The sequence below is a fragment of the Felis catus genome, chromosome B3, assembly GCF_018350175.1.
Source record: "Felis catus isolate Fca126 chromosome B3, F.catus_Fca126_mat1.0, whole genome shotgun sequence".
Taxonomy (NCBI): Eukaryota; Metazoa; Chordata; class Mammalia; order Carnivora; family Felidae; genus Felis; species Felis catus.
Window position 1 is genome coordinate 52,910,732 of NC_058373.1, and position 18,095 is coordinate 52,928,826.

The 18,095-nt window shown below is 41.3% G+C and overlaps 1 protein-coding gene across 2 annotated transcripts in view; it reads left to right on the forward strand.

The window, feature by feature from the left end:
- The window catches only part of CYP19A1 (cytochrome P450 family 19 subfamily A member 1), a 45,721-nt gene that overhangs the window by 13,400 nt on the left and 14,226 nt on the right, over positions 1-18,095 (forward strand). For both annotated transcript variants that reach the window (XM_045059324.1, XM_045059325.1), the window contains exons 4-5: positions 10,122-10,276; positions 17,014-17,190. In XM_045059324.1, coding sequence (XP_044915259.1) covers positions 10,122-10,276; positions 17,014-17,190 — 332 coding nt within the window. The remainder of the gene's footprint in view (positions 1-10,121; positions 10,277-17,013; positions 17,191-18,095) is intronic.

Here is an 18,095-nt window from a genome sequence, read left to right on the forward strand (position 1 = left end):
TATAGCCAGTTGCCTTCCAGTGCTACTTGGCAGACAGGTAAAGGGACCTGCAGGATACTTATCCAAAAGGATATCCGTCTACAGTTCAGAATCTAGAGCAGTGGTTCTCACCCTGGCTGCACAGGGAGCTTATAAAAACCCCAAGGCCCAGGCCACACCCCAGCTTTCAGAATCTCTGGGGGTGGGACCCAGGCACCAGTAGTGTTCAGAGTTCCCCAAGTCATTCCAGTGTGCTGCGGAGCCTGAGACGGGAGAGCAGGTAAGCTGCCTCCAGCACAAAGGGGTCTCTCCTTGGGGGTAAGGGAGCCAATAAGCAGGGCTGGAGTGCTTTCGTCTTAACATCTTACTCTTTAGTCTAGCTCAGGTGCTGAGCTAGTGTCAGATAAGAACCTGAGTGAAGAATGTGGCAAGGGCCCAGAGGACCAAAATAGAAATGGCTCTTAGATACTACATACTTGGCTTACCAGATACAGTCCTGGAAGCCCAAAGCCATTCCTGAAGTAGAATCCTTGTTACAGTGCAGGGTGGCATCTGACCACTCTGCTGTCTTCATGAGGAAAGTGACTTTAGCAACCCTGACCAACTCAGGTGCTGATTCATGCTCAAGATGCACACACAACCCATCCCGCCCCTCCCCCAGCTCTCCCACTTCTCATCTTGTCCTGTCCTAACCTGCTTTTCACTGGTTGGAGTCTTTGTGTTCTCCTTAATTGCCTCGAGCGCTCAATTTTGTTGTTAAGGGCTGAGCTCCCTGCAGGAATAGGACATGTTTGTCCCCATCTCCTTCCCTCGCCTGCTCTTCAGGTCCCTTCCAGAACTACCCGTGCCTCTTGAAAATACCCCAATTGGACCTCAGAAAGATTTTTATTTTTATTTGAATAGTTTGCCAGGTTTTTTTCTTTTGAAAAGTTTGAGATCTCTAGTCATTACAGCTGACTAGAGATTATGGCCCAACTTTTCCTACCAGCATAGTCTTGAAGTGGTGGGGGCTGCAGAATTTCACGGCGGGGGTGGGGGGTGGGGATCAGGTGGGGGGTGGGGGAGTCAGGCCTGAGTGCTTCCAGGATGTTGCCTGAGCAACTCTGAACTCTGAGGGAAGGTTCATCTGGGCATCCGTAGAAAAAGCACTCACAATTCCCCAGGCAGGTAAGCTCTAAATTAATGAGGGTCTACAGATGTTGCCCATGATACTATATGTTGTGTGTATGTATCAGTTTTTGTAATGAATACAAAAAAAAAAAAAAAGAATGTGGCTGGCATTAATAAAGGGGGTTAGCAATTAACATGCTAATTATGGTCATATAGTAATTAACATACTAATTAGGGTTGTATTTGTGTATCTGTTTTAATCATATGTAAATTTATAGGAAATTCATTAATTTATTCTTTTAACATGCATTTATTGAGAATTTACTATATACTAAGCACTGGATGATCCTAACTTATAATTATTATTGCCCCCCATTCAATCATTAAATATTTATTGAGAACTTAACTATGTACACTGGGTATCATGAGCAAATCAGCCAAAAATTCCTACCATCATAGAGAAATATATTGTTGTATTGTTAATATACCAACAATAAATGAGTGTATCAGTAGGGTGACCAACTGTCTTGGTATGCCTGGAACTAGGTGGGTTTTCTGGGATGGGGGACTTTGAATGTTAAAACTGGGACAGTCCCAAGCAAACCAAGATAGTTGCTCACACTATCTTCAGGTAGATATGTGCTATATAGGAAAATAAATTAGGGGACAGCCAGTTGCAGGGATGGAAGTGCAATTATAAATAGGTGGTCTAATTCAGAAGACCTAATTCAGATAGGTCTAATTCAGGCCTAATTAGGCCTGAATTACACCCAATTCAGAAGACAGCATTTGAATAAAGACTTAAAGGAAGTGAGGGAAGGAGTCATGCAGAGATGTAGAGGAAAACCATTCCAGACAGAAGGAACAGCAAATGCAAACCACTGCGGTGGAAGCCTGTCTGAAATGTTCAAGTAACAACAAGGACACCAGTGTGGCTAGTGGAAGAATAGTGGAGATGACACTAGAAAGGTATCAGGACAGTCAATAATATTGGGCCTTGCTGGCCATTGTAACAACTCTGAATTTTACCCTGCAATGAGATGGGAAGCCTGTGAAGAGTTTGAGCAGAAAAGTGACACATCTAACTCATTCATGTTTCAGCAGACTCCTGACTTCTTTACCCACATTCTACCCACATTCTTTGAGACTAGGTGTTAAAGGAACAAGGATGAATATACAGAGGGCAGTTAGACAAGATGATGGTGTCTGGTCCGTGTGAGAGCAGTAGAGGTGGTAAGAAGTAAAATTCTAGGTATATTTTGAAGGCAAAGTCAATAAGGTGCTAAGAGATTGATGTTGGGTGTGAGAATTAAGGTGGTAGCATAGTGTTTTGCCTTGAATACCTAGAAGAATGAGGGTATCATTTCCTCAGGTAGGTGGAGTAAGTTTGGGATGGGGAGAAATTGGGATTCCATTTGGGATATTTTGACTTGATACGTGTAGTGTACAGCTGAGTAGGGTGTTGTGAAGGAAGGTCTGAGTCTTTTGACCCTCCACCACAGTTAGAAACTAGAAAAGGAGGCTGAGAAGGACAGCCAGAGAAGGGAAAACCAGGAGAGTATGGTGGTCTGAAAGCCACGTGATGAGGGTATATCAGGGAGGATGGAATTGTCAAACATGCCAGATAGCGCTAGGTTAATGGAAGAAGATTTGAGCAACATTTAGCAACATGGGTGACCTTGGCAATTTCAATGGAGTGGTGAGGGCAAAAGTCTCACTGTAGTATAGAATGAGGAGAGAGAATTAGAGGCTACAGGAGGAAGACAACTCTTCCAAGGAGTTTGTCGTAATGGCAGCAGAGAAACGGAACAAAGAAATATAAAGAGATATATAGTCCAAGGAGTTTTTGTTAAGAGAGGAGAAATCACAACATGTGTGTTATGATGGCAATGATGGATTATAAAGCAAAATTGTTGATGGAAGAGAAAGGGGTGTGCTAGGTGAAATGTGAAAGGGGGTACAGGTGACAGGTGGAGTTGGCGTTGAATAGGGACATGAAAGTTCATCTACAGTAAGTTTGAGAAGTTTGAATATATGAGCACAGATCCTAGTAGTTGGAGCTTGCAGAGATTCTTCTTTTTCCTCAGTGAATAAATAAATACATACATACATACATACATACATACATACATACATACATACCTAAGACTGGGGAAGTAGAATGTTTGAGGAGAGAGGAGGCAGGATTTAATAGTCATCTAGAACAGTAAGTGTGAATGGACTGGGGAAATGTAGTAGAATTGTCAGCTGCGCTAAGGGCCCACTTGAATTTAACTGGGATTTGTCAGTGTGTGTGTGTGTGTGTGTGTGTGTGTGTGTACGTGTGCATGTGTGTTTTTAATGATTGACAACAAAATGTTTTTTCCAACTTTCTATTAAGAAAATGTTTAAATGAATAGGGAAGTTGAAAGAACAGTCTTCCCATTCCTTGCCCCCATGACATTGACCTCTTGAAGAGACCAGGCCAACTGTCTTATAGAATGTGTTTCACATTTCTTAATTTCTCTCTTTACATTATGATGTCGCTTAACATAGTCCTCTACTCCATGTGTTTCTTATAAACTGAAAATTATGAATTTTTTTAGAGAGATAGAGTGTGAGCAGGAGAGGGAGGTGGAAAGAGAAGAGAGAGAGAGAGAGACCCAAGAAAGCTCCACACCCAGCGTGGAGCCTTACACAGTGCTCAATCTCACAACCCTGGGATCATGATATGAGCCGAAATCAAAAGTTGGACCCTCAACCAAGTGAGCCACCCAGACACCCTAAACTGAAAATTATGTCTCAGTTTCATTCAGGTTAAACATTTTTGTAATAATACTTCCTTGGTAGGGCTAGGCACTTCATATTGCATCACATCAGGAGACAAGGAAAAGTTGTCCCACTATTAGGGATGCTAAATGTGATCACTTGGATAGGGTAGTTACAGTCAGATCCTCTCTATTATAAAGATTGTTTTCCTCTTGCAGTGACTCCAGTATTTAGCTGGGTATGTGAGGATATCAGAGGGGCAAAGGACAAGGGGAAGGTAATGGGATCAACAGAGACTAAGTCTCAGGCACAAAACAGGTCTATATGGGCAAGTGTTTTTAAATGTTTGGTACCAATTATTCCATTAATTTTCTCCTCCATATTTATTTCTAGTACTCATCACTCTTGAGCCTGGCCACAGATGTGTGAGTCCTTTTTTTTTTTTTTTTTTGAAGGTTGTATTTTTAAGTAATCTCTACACCCAACATGGGTCTTGAACTCACAACCCTGAGATCAAGAGTCGCATGTTCCACCGACTGATCCATCCAGGATCCCCTATGTGAGTCCTTTAAATTCAGAACTGAAAAGTGGCTTCCTCTTCACTACCTAATACCTTATTTCCTGCTACTTTTCATTTTGAATAGACAATAGGTTTGCCATCTTTGGTGCTGTCTTTTGACTTCAGTCATGTTTAAAGAAGAACAATGAAGGGGAATAGGAGAAACAGGCTTCCAATTATGGAACGAATAAATCACAAGGATGAAAGGTACAGTATAGGGAGTACAGTACTGGTATTGTAATAGCATTGTATGGTGACAGATGGTAGCTACACTGTGGTAAGCACAGCATAATGTATAAATGTGTTGAATCACTGTGTTGTACACCTAAAAACTAATGTAACACTGTGTGTCAACTATACTCAAATAAGGAAGGAAGGAAGGAAGAAAGGAAGGAAGGAAGGAAATAAATAATGACTCCAGGGGCGCCTTGGTGGCTCAGTCAGTTAAGCGACCGACTTTGGCTCAGGTCATGATCTTGCAGTACGTGAGTTCAAGCCCTGGATCGGACTCTATGCTGACAGCTCGGAGCCTGGAGCCTGCTTCAGATTCTGTGTCTCCCTCTCTCTCTGCCCCTCCCCTGCTCATGCTCTGTCTCTCTGTCTCTCAAAAATAAATAAACGTTAAAAAAAATTAAAAAAGAAATAATGACCCCAGTTACCATGCAATTTACACTACCCTTCTGAGCTTGGGGACTCACCTGGTCTCTCTTCAGTGGTAGGAAATCTTTACTCCCCCAGTCAATATAACATCTCCTTCAACTGGTGTTATAGGCTGGCCCACAAGGCTGGACCATGGTCTCTGCTATTTTCATGACCACCCTGTGTGCTCTGGGCTGGAGTCCCTAGTTCTTCACCAAACTTTATTTCTTCACTTTCCCAATTTACTCTGGTTATATAAAGCCAACCTACTTTTGAAAAAAGTTTGTTTTAAATTGCTCACCGGCAGCCGGTCACTCTTCACTCTCACTGTGTATCACTTCTGTCTTGACAGCTTTGTCCCTTGCCAAGTCGGAGCCTCTGACTCGAAATAACTGAGATGTTGGCGCCCCCTAAAGAACACATTTATTTTTAAACTTAGCTCTTTATTAAGTAATGCACATTTAGTTGGGTTTAAGTTTGGGGTTTCTTGTTTCTTTTTTAAAAATCGATTACTAATTTCTCAAAGTAAGTGGCCATGCTAATGTGGTTAAAGCAGTATATAAAAGCTCTAGGGGTCAGAGCGGGAAGAATAGCGCTCTGCTTTACCTCTAGGCTTAAAGTTCTTAGATACAAATTTGTGAATAAAGAATATACAAATTACTTACTTTCTGCTGTACTTACAGAATAAGGTAGGGGAAGGTGAGAGAAGCTAAAGTCCTAAAACCTATTAATAATCTTTTCAGCCCTCTCAAAGCATGACTTCTCTATACAGGAAAAAATTTTAGCTGTTTGTCAGTCAAATTAATTCCCTGGAATACAAAGAGAAGCATCTGTATTTTTGTTTTTATTTTTGTTGCTAGGAAGAGAAATACTTGTCCAAAACTTGGGATCACTTGATGAATAATATCTGGAATTAAATCAAGAGAATATTTGACTTAATAGAGAGTGTTTTGATTTGAAAATAAGATGTTTTTCCTTGAAAGAAATAATCTAGTAGACAATTTATTCATATAATAATTATGTTTTCATTTCCTGACAATGCCACCATTTCAGGGCCTTTCTTTTAAAATTTAAATAGGACTATGGAACCATCACAAATGTGAGGGTTTGGCTAATACTTAGCCCACTACTCAGCCAGAGCACAGTGCCTTTGGCCCAATGTCTTCTTGGGAATGTGTTTTCACAGGCATTAATTGAACAACCTAATTAAGGCACACTCATCCTTCTAGGAGCCAAGTATCAACTTTAAGAAGGAGAAGCAAGTGGTAAGATGGTCACTGCAGCCCAGTGCACATACTATAATCACCACTCCCCATCTTTGAGGGTTATGTGCTCAGAAACACTGCAGAGGAGGAGAATTTACAGCTGAGAAACAAAATTTCAGTGGAGAAGTGGGGAGGAAGAACCAAAGTTGCAATGAACACATGAAAACTTGTACAAATATTAAGTTCACCAAAAATAATAATGGCGTCTAAAACACTGATGATATTTTACGTATCTTGAATTTGCACAATTGGGCACTATGCTGCTACTTTCTCTTCTCTCTTTCTCTCTCTCCCACACCAGAAAATGCCCAGGTTCTCCCCCCTTGGCAGTATCAGACAGATGTTTATAAATATATTTTGCTTTCTTGCAATAATATTCTCTTCCAATTCCTCTGCTCAAATGTTTAGTCCTAATTTTATGATCTCTGCCTCTGAACTCCTCTCTGGTCTCAGAGACATGGGGTAGCTTATAATCCTTAGGTGAAAAAAACTCTGGGGGGTCTATTTCAACTTACCTAGCAGACCTGGGCAGTTTAGTTCCCAAGACCCAAAGTCAAGGATTATGTCACTTGAGCTCTGCCCGTGATCCCCAGCAGAGCATACACAGGTAGGCTACATGGATACATGGCCTGGCTCCAGTATAGTAAACATGGCCAAAAGTCAGACTAATGACAGTGTACCCTGCCTCAGCTTTCTTCATTGCCTCCCATAGTTGCACCACAGAAAACCTCTACTCCTTCTCTGCTAACCAGTTGGCTCCTCTTTTTAATTCCCAAACCCTGCTCCCCTTTTCTCCCTATCTCCAAGAAAAATGGCTATCAATTTGAGTATACTTCAGTGGAAAATTTTTGAAGTTGCTGAAAATATATATGGAGAGAAGTAAATCTGCTTATGCTGACAATTTACTAAGGGGAATTTGCATTTGGCCGTGTCATCCACATATAAATACCGTGACCTTGTAATCTGAAGAGACTGTTATCATGCCCCCTCAGAGGAGTCTGGGTAATGTATGTACTTGGAACATGCTTTGTTAGCGTAGGGAGGAAGAGGACAATAAATGAGACTTTGGGGCTAAGCACAGCCTCTGTGGTCCTCTGTGTACTCTGTGTTCTTATTGTCCACTCAGCAGTGCAGGGATGTCTGGGGGCCCCAGGCCTCAGAGGCAGCATGCTCCAGCCTTATGTATGGAAAGGCTGGGCCTTGGACGGAGGTGGCTGACATATGACCTCTCTTTCCTCACTCACTCAACCAGAACCATGTACCCCGTCAGTGAGAATTTCGGGGTCTAGCTGCCTGCACTCCCACCTCCTGCACTGTTTTGTCTGCCTCTTATCCTCACTGTACAGACTTTCTTCCATATCCTTCAGATAATCTCATTTGATTTTTCCAAGTGAGTGGTATTTGTGTCTGGTCTATGCCTACAATGTGATATTGGCATTTATGAAAATAATAGACATACAAGCACCACATGTCCTGCTTATTATCTTCTCTATTCTCCAACAAACACTATCCTGCCTGTCTTCATGTAATGCCCTTTTGCTCAGCATATGAAGGGTAGCCACCTAGTTTATGAGCACGTGCCATGTTGGAGTTCAAGTTTCTGACCCATGTGGTCCGGGGCCTCAGCTGTCACTCAGCCTTTGTCCAGCTAGCCTGTTTCCCTCTGGGCCCTGCATGAACCTCTTTTCCAGCCAAAGCCCCTTGCCATAGGAAGTGCAGTCACCTGTAGTGTTTCTTAATTTCTCTTTTGGCAGATGAAAATTGAATTTATTCCATCCACCCCACAATTCTCAACTTCATAAATTCCCAGCAGACTTCTTTTTCTGAGCACTGAGCCAGGAGTCCTCTCCTCCCCAAATCTGCACTCTGTAGCATTCATCTCAGCTCTCTTCCCTCTCCCTCCCCATGCTGCTAGCTGCAAGTATACCCTGCAGTAAACCCACCTACCATTTATACTGAAGAGCACAATTATCCTCTTATCCTTTATCCTGTTGATTATTAAATGACTTAAATTATCCATTTATCCTTCCAATGCCACAGGATAACTTCTAGGCAGTCTTAACAAAACATCTCAACAAGGTGAGTTGGTCTCTCCCTGCAGAAGAATTCTGTACTGCTATCCTAAGAAGATAATATTCTCCTCATGTGTGCAGGCTTCTAGAACTTCTTCAGCTAGAATTTTATAACATTTCATAACTCTAAGTGCCTCATCATGCCCAAATTGACCCCTGGGATGTGGGGGGAAGGGAGCAGCTCCTAGAAGAAGAAATGGTGGGGAGGGGAGAGGAAGAAGGAACTGCTTTCTCCTTCCTAGTTCCTCCCAGGACTTAAAACTGAGCACAGGTCTGGAAAACAGTGTGGAGGTTCCTCAAAAAATTAAAAATAGATCTACCCTATGACCCAGCAATAGCACTGCTAGCAATTTACCCAAGGGATACAGGAGTACTGATGCATAGGGGCACTTGTATCCCAATGTTCATAGCAGCACTTTCAACAATAGCCAAATTGTGGAAAGAGCCTAAATGTCCATCAACTGATGAATGGATAAAGAAATTGTGGTTTATATACACAATAGAATACTACTTGGCAATGAGAAAGAATGAAATATGGCCTTTAGTAGCAACGTGGATGGAACTGGAGAGTGTGATGCTAAGTGAAATAAGTCATACAGAGAAAGACAGATACCATATGTTTTCACTCTTATGTGGATCCTGAGAAACTTAACAGAAGACCATGGGGGAGGTGAAGAAAAAAAAAAACAGAGAGGGAGGGAGCCAAACCATAAGAGACTCTTAAAAACTGAGAATAAACTGAGGGTTGATGGGGGGTGGGAGGGAGGAGAAAGTGGGTTATGGGTATTGAGGGCACCTGTTGGGATGAGCACTGGGTGTTGTATGGAAACCAATTTTACAATAAATTTCCTATTTAAAAAAAAAGAAGAAAAAGAAAGATAGTTTGATTTTGAAAAAAAAACTGAGGGTGGGGGGGGGGCGCGGGGCGGTGGTGCAGAATGGAGGCAAAACAGTGAGGAGGAGCTGAGAAGTTCAGGGAAGCCTGTTGGCAAGGTCCCAGTGCTGCTACCTCAAGGGCTATCTAATGGCTCACCATGTCCTATATCCTGAGAGAACTCTGTGACCCTGGACACCTTGATGAGTCAGGATGGAATGCAGAGCCCCAGGATAGCTGCTGTCACCACCACAGACAGCTGTCAAGGCCCAGCCCAGCCAGCTAAGCCCAGAGCCTGGAGTGACCAGGAGGTGTCCTTCAAGCCCAGAATGATACCCACCGGAGGGTCCAGGCCTGATTAGAGACTCTGGGGATAGCTGTTACAAGGCCAGACTACTGGTTCCAAATGAAGATGACATCAGCAATTCCAGGAACTCTGGATTCCGAGACTCACTCCTGTAGAGGGTGGTGCTGTCTGGAGTGGGGCTGGAGGCTCTCGGGACCCTCTGGTGGAGTGGAGGGCTTGGCTTCTCAAAGCCTTGCAGCTCTGATCCCAGTTGTGGGTAGTATTTTAATGACTTGGAATTAGAAAAGAGGGAAATAAAGAATGGTGTGTGTGTGTGTGTGTGTGTGTGTGTGTATGTGTGTGTGTGTTCTATCTTTCGTGGTGCTCAAGCAGGGTGTCAGGAGGTAGAAGTATTTCGACTGGAGAGGGATGTTCTTCCACTAACAGAAGTGTTTATTCAATACGAATTCTAGAATGCAATGCATTTAGATCAACATGCATTTGCTAAGAGAGTCACCTGGTATCAAAATCATCACGATGAGTTCTCTTAACCCTTACAAATTCACACTAAGGTTTGCTGTCTCTGCAGGTCCTCAAGTATGTTCCATGTAATGAAACACAGTCACTACAGCTCCCGATTCGGCAGCAAACTTGGGTTGCAGTGCATCGGCATGCATGAAAATGGCATCATATTTAACAACAATCCAACCCTCTGGAAAGCTGTTCGACCTTTCTTTACAAAAGGTAATCAGGTGCTGGCTACATTCTGCTCTTTTGTCTAAAAATGTGCCCACTATTTTGGAATTTAAATTTTGCCACTTCACTTATTTTGAAATAATAAGATATGGTAGGAACTGTTCTAAGCACTTGATATTTTAATCCCACAGCAACCCCATGTGGTACACACTCTTATCACCTACATTTTACAAATGGGAAAACTGAAGTTTACATAGGTGAAGTAACTTACCCAAAGGTCCCAATATTAGTAAAGAGTGGCCCAGGAGACAACCCCAGAGCCTGCATTTTTAACCACCACAAATTCTGTTCTTCCTGTTGATGCACAAAGCAATTTCATAGACATGAAGAAGAGATGGAGCTCTACACTTAGGATCATTTCAATTAAAAATCTAGTGTGGAAGGGGTGGCTCAGTCAGTTAGGTGTCCAACTCTTGATTTGGGCTCAGGTCATGATCTCACAGTTCGTGGGGCTGAGGCTCCCCTCAGGCTCCACCCTGACAGCAGGAAGCCTGCTTGGGATTCTCTCTCTCTCTCTGTCCCTCTCCACCATCCCTACACCACCCACTGAGTGCTCATGCACATCATGCACGCAAAGGCATGCACACATGCTCATTCTCAAAAATAAATAAACTTTAAGAATGAATGAATGAATGAATAAATAAATAAATAAATAAATAAATAAATAAATAAATAAACTTTAAAAAAAAGAATTTAGTGTGTAGGCACCTAGGTGGCTCAGTTGGTTAAGTGTCTGGAGCCTTGATCTCAGGGTTGTGAGTTCAAGACCCACATTGGGCTCCATGCTGGGCATAGAGCTTACGTTAAAAAAAAAAAATTTAGTAAGAATGTAGTGTGTCAGTCACATGTTTGATTTAAACACAGCCAAACAATGTGCTTGCTAGATCAATGACTAACATTCCAGATGTTTTAACAGAAAACAGTTTGTGAATAAAACTTAGAGAATTGTAGAACTAGGAAGGACTGTATATGTCATCTTGTTAAGCCTCTGAATTTTACAGTTGAGAAAATACAGTCCTAGAAAGGTTGCGATTTTTGCCCAGGCAACATAGTAAGTAATAGATAAGCAGAGACCCCACCCCAAGTCTCCTTATCTAGTGATTTTCCCCTTTACTATGTCTTGCTGGAAATGAAGAGGTTGGGGAATATACATGACCAGTCTTTGACATCAACATCAATGAAGATAATCATGTCCTGGAACCATTTTCAGTGATAGAATATGGGGCTAGATAGATTTTATGTCTGACCTTCCACCATCAATATTCTTCCCTCTAGCCAGCCTCTGTAGTGAACCTGGATGCCTCCCATGTGCTGCTGAGATAGGGAGAATCTATGCCTATCCCAGTTGAGCACTGATTCCCTCTACAGAGTTGTCCATCACCAAGACTCGGTACAACTCTATTGTGGACTCCACTGTATTTGTCTCCTATTGCTGCTGTAACAAATTGCCACAAACTTAATGACTTAAAACAACATATCAGTTATCTTATAGTTCTATAGATAAAAAGTTTGACATAGGTCTCAATGGACTAAAATCGAGGCGTTGGCTGGGCTGTGTTTCTGGAAGCTCCAGAGGAGAACCTGTTTGTCTTTTCCAGCTTCAGAGGCCACCTGCATCCCTTGGCCTGTGGCTCCTTCCTCTGTCTTCAAAGCTAGCAACAGCAGGTTGAGTCCTTTTTATATCACATCTCCTAGACCATCCTTCTTTCATCACATCACTTTCTGATTCTAAAGGCTGCTAGAAAAGGTTCTTTGCTTTTGAGGACCCATGTAATTAGGTTGGGCCCACCCAGATAATCCACAGTAATCTCCCCATCGATTCCTCAACTCGAATCATATGGGCCAAGTCCCTTTTTCCATGTAAGGTGACATATTAATAGGTTCCAGGGATTAGCACCTGAGAAGCTTTAGGGGGCTATTACCCTGCCTATCACTTGTGTTGGGCAGTTCAATACTCTTATACCTTACAAAACTGCAGACTGGATTAATGGAAAGAGTATAGGACTCAGGATTATAAATGGTGGGTCCAAGTCCTAGCTCTGCCACTTTACTAGCTATGTGACCTTGGACAAGTCATTCAACCTCTCTGAGCTTCCGTTTCTTTCTCCACAAAAGGTGATACCACAGAATATTAATTCTAGAGTTATTGTGATGAATAAGTGAAATAATGCTGTAAGACCCTATAGAAATGTGGGGGGTTTTTGTTTGTTTTGTTGAAGTATAGTTGACATACAATATTATACTAGTTTTAGGTATATGACTTAGTGATTCAACAATTAAATATGTTATGAAATGCTCCCCATGATAAGTGTAGTCACAATACAAAGATGTGACAATATTATTGACTATATTCCCTATGCTGTACATTATATCTCCATGACTTACTTATTTTATAACTGGAAGTTTGTACCTCTTCATCCCCTTCACCTATTTCACCCATCCCCACCCCCTCTCACTTCTAGCAACCACCAGTTTGTTCTCTGTATTTGGGTCTGTTACTTTTTGTTTGTCTGTTCATTTGTATTGTTCTTTATATTCCATATAAAGTGAAATCATGTGGCATTTGTCTTTTTCTCTCTGACTTACCTCATTTAGCGTAATGCCCTCTAGGTCCATCCATTTGTTGTTGCAAATGACAAGATTTTAAATGTAAGTTTTATTTTACTTTGCTGTTTGGCCCAGGTGCATTAGGAATATGTGAACTAGTGTTTAGGAGCAATTAACTCTCACATACCAACATGGTTTACCTTGCCATGCAAAAATTAATAGAATTTAAATTTTTTTAACATTTATTCATTTTTTTGATGGAGACAGAGCATGAGTGGGGGAGGGGCAAAGAGAGAGGGAGACACAGAAAGCAAAGCAGGTTCCAGGCTCTGAACTGACAGCACAGAGCCTGACGTGGTGCTCGAACTCATGGACTGTGAGATCATGACCTGAGCTGAAGTCAGACGCTTAACCAACTGAACCACCTAGGTGCCCCCAAAATTAATAGAATTAAAAAAATTTTTTTAAATTTTTTTTAATGTTTATTTATTTTTGAGACAGAGAGAGACAGAGTATGAACAGGGGAGGGTCAGAGAGAGGGAGACAGAATCCGAAGCAGGCTCCAGGCTCTGAGCTGTCAGCACAGAGCCCAATGCGGGGCTCGAACTCATGAACTGTGAGATCATGACCTGAGCCAAAGTCAGATGCTTAACCAACTGAGCCACCCAGGCACCCCTAAAAATTGTTTTTAATTAACAGAATTTTCTAAACTCATCCATTTGTTTAACAAACTACTGTGTTCTCATCATTGAACTAGGTGCCCAGAATATGATGTTAGTCAATACATGGTTCATGCCCCCAAGGAATTTATAATGAGGGGGGAGGAGCAGAGTGGCAGATCAATATATCACCAAATATCATCCTAGGTGATGTGTTATGCTAGAGTTGTGTGCACAGCACCACAGAGCACAGAAAAAATTGGTCCATTAAAGTACACTGAGGGGTCATGGGTGGCTTTTTGAGGAATGGATGCTTATGATAAGTTTTGAAAGAAGGTAAAAGCTACTTAAATTAAGAAAGTTTGATGAGGACACATTCCACAGAAGGAAAGAACAGGATACTCCAAAACAGGGAAGGGTAGATCAGCACTGTATGTCCAGGGAACTGTAAGCAGGCCCTTGTACCTGGCATAGATCCATGTAGGCATGAGGACCAGGGGAAGGCACTGAACTGAGCTTATTCTGAAAGCTACAGTAAATCATTTAAGATTTTAAGCAGAATGACATGAACATATTTGTGTTTTACAAAAATTCCTCTGGTAGCAGAATGAACGTTTAATTGACAGGAGGCATGACTGTGAACAGTGAAAGATGTTGGGAGCTACTGTAGTGATAAAGGGTGTGCAGAAGGGAAGTCATCAGTGTAAGAGATGTTATCAAAACAATCCTTATGACATATTTTTAGATAAGCCCTGTATATAAAAGATCAGATTGTCTAATAAAAAACATTACAAAATTCCCCAGATGAAATGCCAAAAATAGAGGCTGAATTGCTTATGAAAAGTTCACTGTTGTGTCTGACATTTTTAATAATCTGTTAGGGTCCCAAGCTCTAAAAGGATGAATCTCCTTTTAGAGTCACACTTCTCGTTAGTTTTCCTGATATAGCAGAAATTTGGGAGTAATTTTGGTATCTAAGTAGTAACATTAAGGAAGGCATTGACCCCCTGGACATATCTATGGAGAAGTAGTGAAGTGCAGCCCAGGCAATGGCCCATCCTGGAGAGATGAAGGTTGAGGGGCAAAAAATAGCCTGTGTTTCCTGAAACTGCCAAGAGAGTTGTCCATAGTGACAGAATTATGCTGATTTCTTGCTCACTTTTGTTTAACCTGGATAAGATTCAGTACTTTTTAGCACATTTAAAAAATTAAAGTTTGGGCACCTGGGTGGCTCAGTCGGTTGAGCATCCGACTCTTGATTTCGGCTCGGGTCATGATCTCACAGTTTGTGAGATCGATCAAGCCCTGCACGGTGCCTGCTTGGGATTCTCTCCCTTCCTTTCTCTCCACCCCTCTCCCATTTGCACTCTCTCTCCCAAAATAAATAAATAAACATTTTAAAATACTTAAAAATAAAAATAATGTCTACATCATACCACTGACTATAAGCAATGATATTACATTTTGCTTATATATTTGAAATGTGGCTTTAAGCTCTTGGATGTAGAGGCAAATCAACATCTATCTGGGAGAAAACCACCAGTGATATTTGAAGTCAACTGCTCCACACAAAGGGCTGAGTCATTCAGAGATCATTTGTCTCACTTGTGAATGTGATAATCACCCAAAGAACAACATGCTGACCTTTCATATCTGCCAAGTATTTCCTATAGTCAGAAAGTATGCTAACAACCCAACCTTCTTTTGTATTTATTTATTTTTAATTTTTTTAATGTCTATTTTTGAGAGAGAGAGACATACAGACACAGTGTGACTGGGGGAGGGAAGACACATAATGCAAAGCAGACTTCAGGCTCTGAGCTGTCAGCACAGAGCCAAATGCAGGGCCTGAACTCATAAACCATAAGATTGTGACCTGAGCCGAAGTCGGATGCTTAACTGGGCCACCCAGGCACCCCCAACCTTCTTTTTCATCCATAAGTATAAATTTTATGAATCTACAATTGCTTACCAGGCTTCCTTGCTTATTTGCAAAGTCTGCCTGCAGAAGCTTCTGTTGTGCAACTGATTTTTTTTTTAATATTTTTAAATTTTATTTTAGAGACAGAGAGTACATGATGAGTCGGGGGAGGGGCAGAGAGAGACAGAAAGAGAGAAAGAGAGGAGGGGGAAGAATTTCAAACAGGCTCCATGCCCAGCACGGTTCTCAATCCCATGACCCTGGGTTCATGACCGGAGCTGAAATCAAGAGTAGGACACTCAGCTTACTGAGCCACCCAGGAGCCCTTGATTTTTTTTTTTAAGAGAGAATTATGGATACAAATTTCCCCAGGATTTTTCATTGCATTTCAAGGGCTCTGACTTTAACAGCAAGTCTGAATAATAAAAGATATAAATAGGAGATACTACGCATAAAGAAAGCTTGAAGAAACTTAGAGCAAAAGAGACAAAGGGGGGCTTCAAGTGTTAAACTCTCTGAATAGATGACCTACCACCAGGATCCACTAGCTGGTAGGCAGAGCCAATTCACACCACCTGTCTTCACTCAACTATTCACCCACTCTTTCATTCACTCATTCATTCATTCATTCATTCATTCCTCTATTTGACCAATATGATTTGAAGGCTACCATGTACTGTGTGGACTTGAAGGACAGTGCTAATAGAAGGCTGTCACTGCCCTTAAAGAAATCCCAGCCAGTGAGGAAGACTGGTGCTTAGCTGTCATGATGTTCGTTGAGTAAAACAAATCTAGAAGTCATTTGAAGAGAAATCAAAATTAAGAGAAGAACACTTTTGGTAATTTATAAGACTAGCTTTGTCAACATATAAACCACAATTAACAGGAAGCACTTTAGATCAAATAGTTAAGGTCCAATTGGCATAGTTCTAGAACAGTACCCTGCCACCTGTTGAAACATAAAACAAATATCACCCTGGCCAAATCCAAACCTTCCTTAGAGGGAGATATATAAAATAAATACGGAAAACCACTGATTTGTGATTAATGACCACAATACCAAATTTTTCAATTGCAATATCACAAATGATTTGCAATAACATGAAGAAAAGTTTAATTTTGAATATTTTGTTTAAAATAAGGTTTTCGTGCGTCCATTCATTTTTTAAAAATTTTAATGTTTATTTATTTATTTTGAGAGAGAGAGAGAGCAAGTGGTAGAGGGGCAGAGAGACAGAGAGAGAGAGAGAGTCCCAAGCAGGCCACATGCCGTCAGCACAGAGCTCAACGTGGGGCTGGATCTCACAAATCATGAGATTATGACCTGAGCCAAAATCAAGAGTCAGACGTGTAACCGACTGAGCCACCCAGGTTCTCCCATACATTCTTTCATTTATTTTTAACCATGAAGGTGATGCATGCTTGTAGAAAATCAGGAGAATGCAGAAAAGCATTTTAAAAAAGAACATGAAAATTTCAACCTAGTTACTGAAAAAAAATTATGTACAGCTAAACCCTGAACATAAAAGGCCAAAATATCCTGATTATGTATGCCCCCTGAGTTCATGGTGGCTCACTCTCTGATGTGTTCCCCTCAGCTCTGTCTGGCCCTGGACTCGTGCGCATGGTGACAATTTGTGTTGAATCCGTCATAACACATCTGGACAGGTTGGAGGAGGTCACCAACGAACTGGGTTACATCGACGTGTTGACCCTCATGAGGCGCATCATGCTAGACACCTCTAACATGCTCTTCCTGGGGATCCCACTGGACGGTATTTGAGAACTGACATTCTGCCTTTTATTGAACATGGAGATGAAGGGGAAAACAGACTCAAGGAAAGATATGCTGTTTTTTAACATTGCTCTTATTTAAACATCTCTAAGTTTTCTTAAGATTTTTTTTTTCCTAGTGTGTGCCATGTTCATTTATAAGATACGTTTCTGTAAGTAGGGGCCATCTCCTCTTTTGATCGCTCTTCATTGCTCTGGGAAATATGATTCTATCCATAGTCAAAACTTAACAAGTGTGACCAGTTCATTTGGTCATTAATATACCCTACCACCAATCAAACTGGCATATTTAACCATTGCCAACCATTCTTTTGGGCGTGCACGTGTGTGCACACACACACACAAATACACACATACACATACATATATACATAAATATACATACACACTCCTCCCTCGAAGCTACTAAGCATGAAAACTTTGACTCTGTCTATAGGATGATAATGGTGCTGGAGCTGCTGCTGCTGCTGCTGGAAATGATGAAAATAGCTACCATTAATTTAATATCTACTATAAAAAGTTGCTCTACACATAGTTTGTCATTTAGCATTTATAACAACTCTGGAAAGTTGTTTCACTCAAAAAGCTACTCTCTTCACTGTTCTTCAGAAACAAATATTAAAACACATACATGGAACTCTATCACCATCAAAAATAAACATTAATCAGTTGGGCTAATTCCATTATGCTGTTGTCCAGCTTAATGTAATTTTTCCTGAATTTCTAGTATATTCATTGATTCATGCATTCATTCAAAAAATATTTGTAAATTGCCTATTTTCTGCCAGGCACTATTCTAGGTTCTGGGGATAGAGAGGTAAACAAGACAGATAAAGTCCTCGCCTTCAAGGAGCTCACATCTCAGTGCCAATATAAACAGTAAACA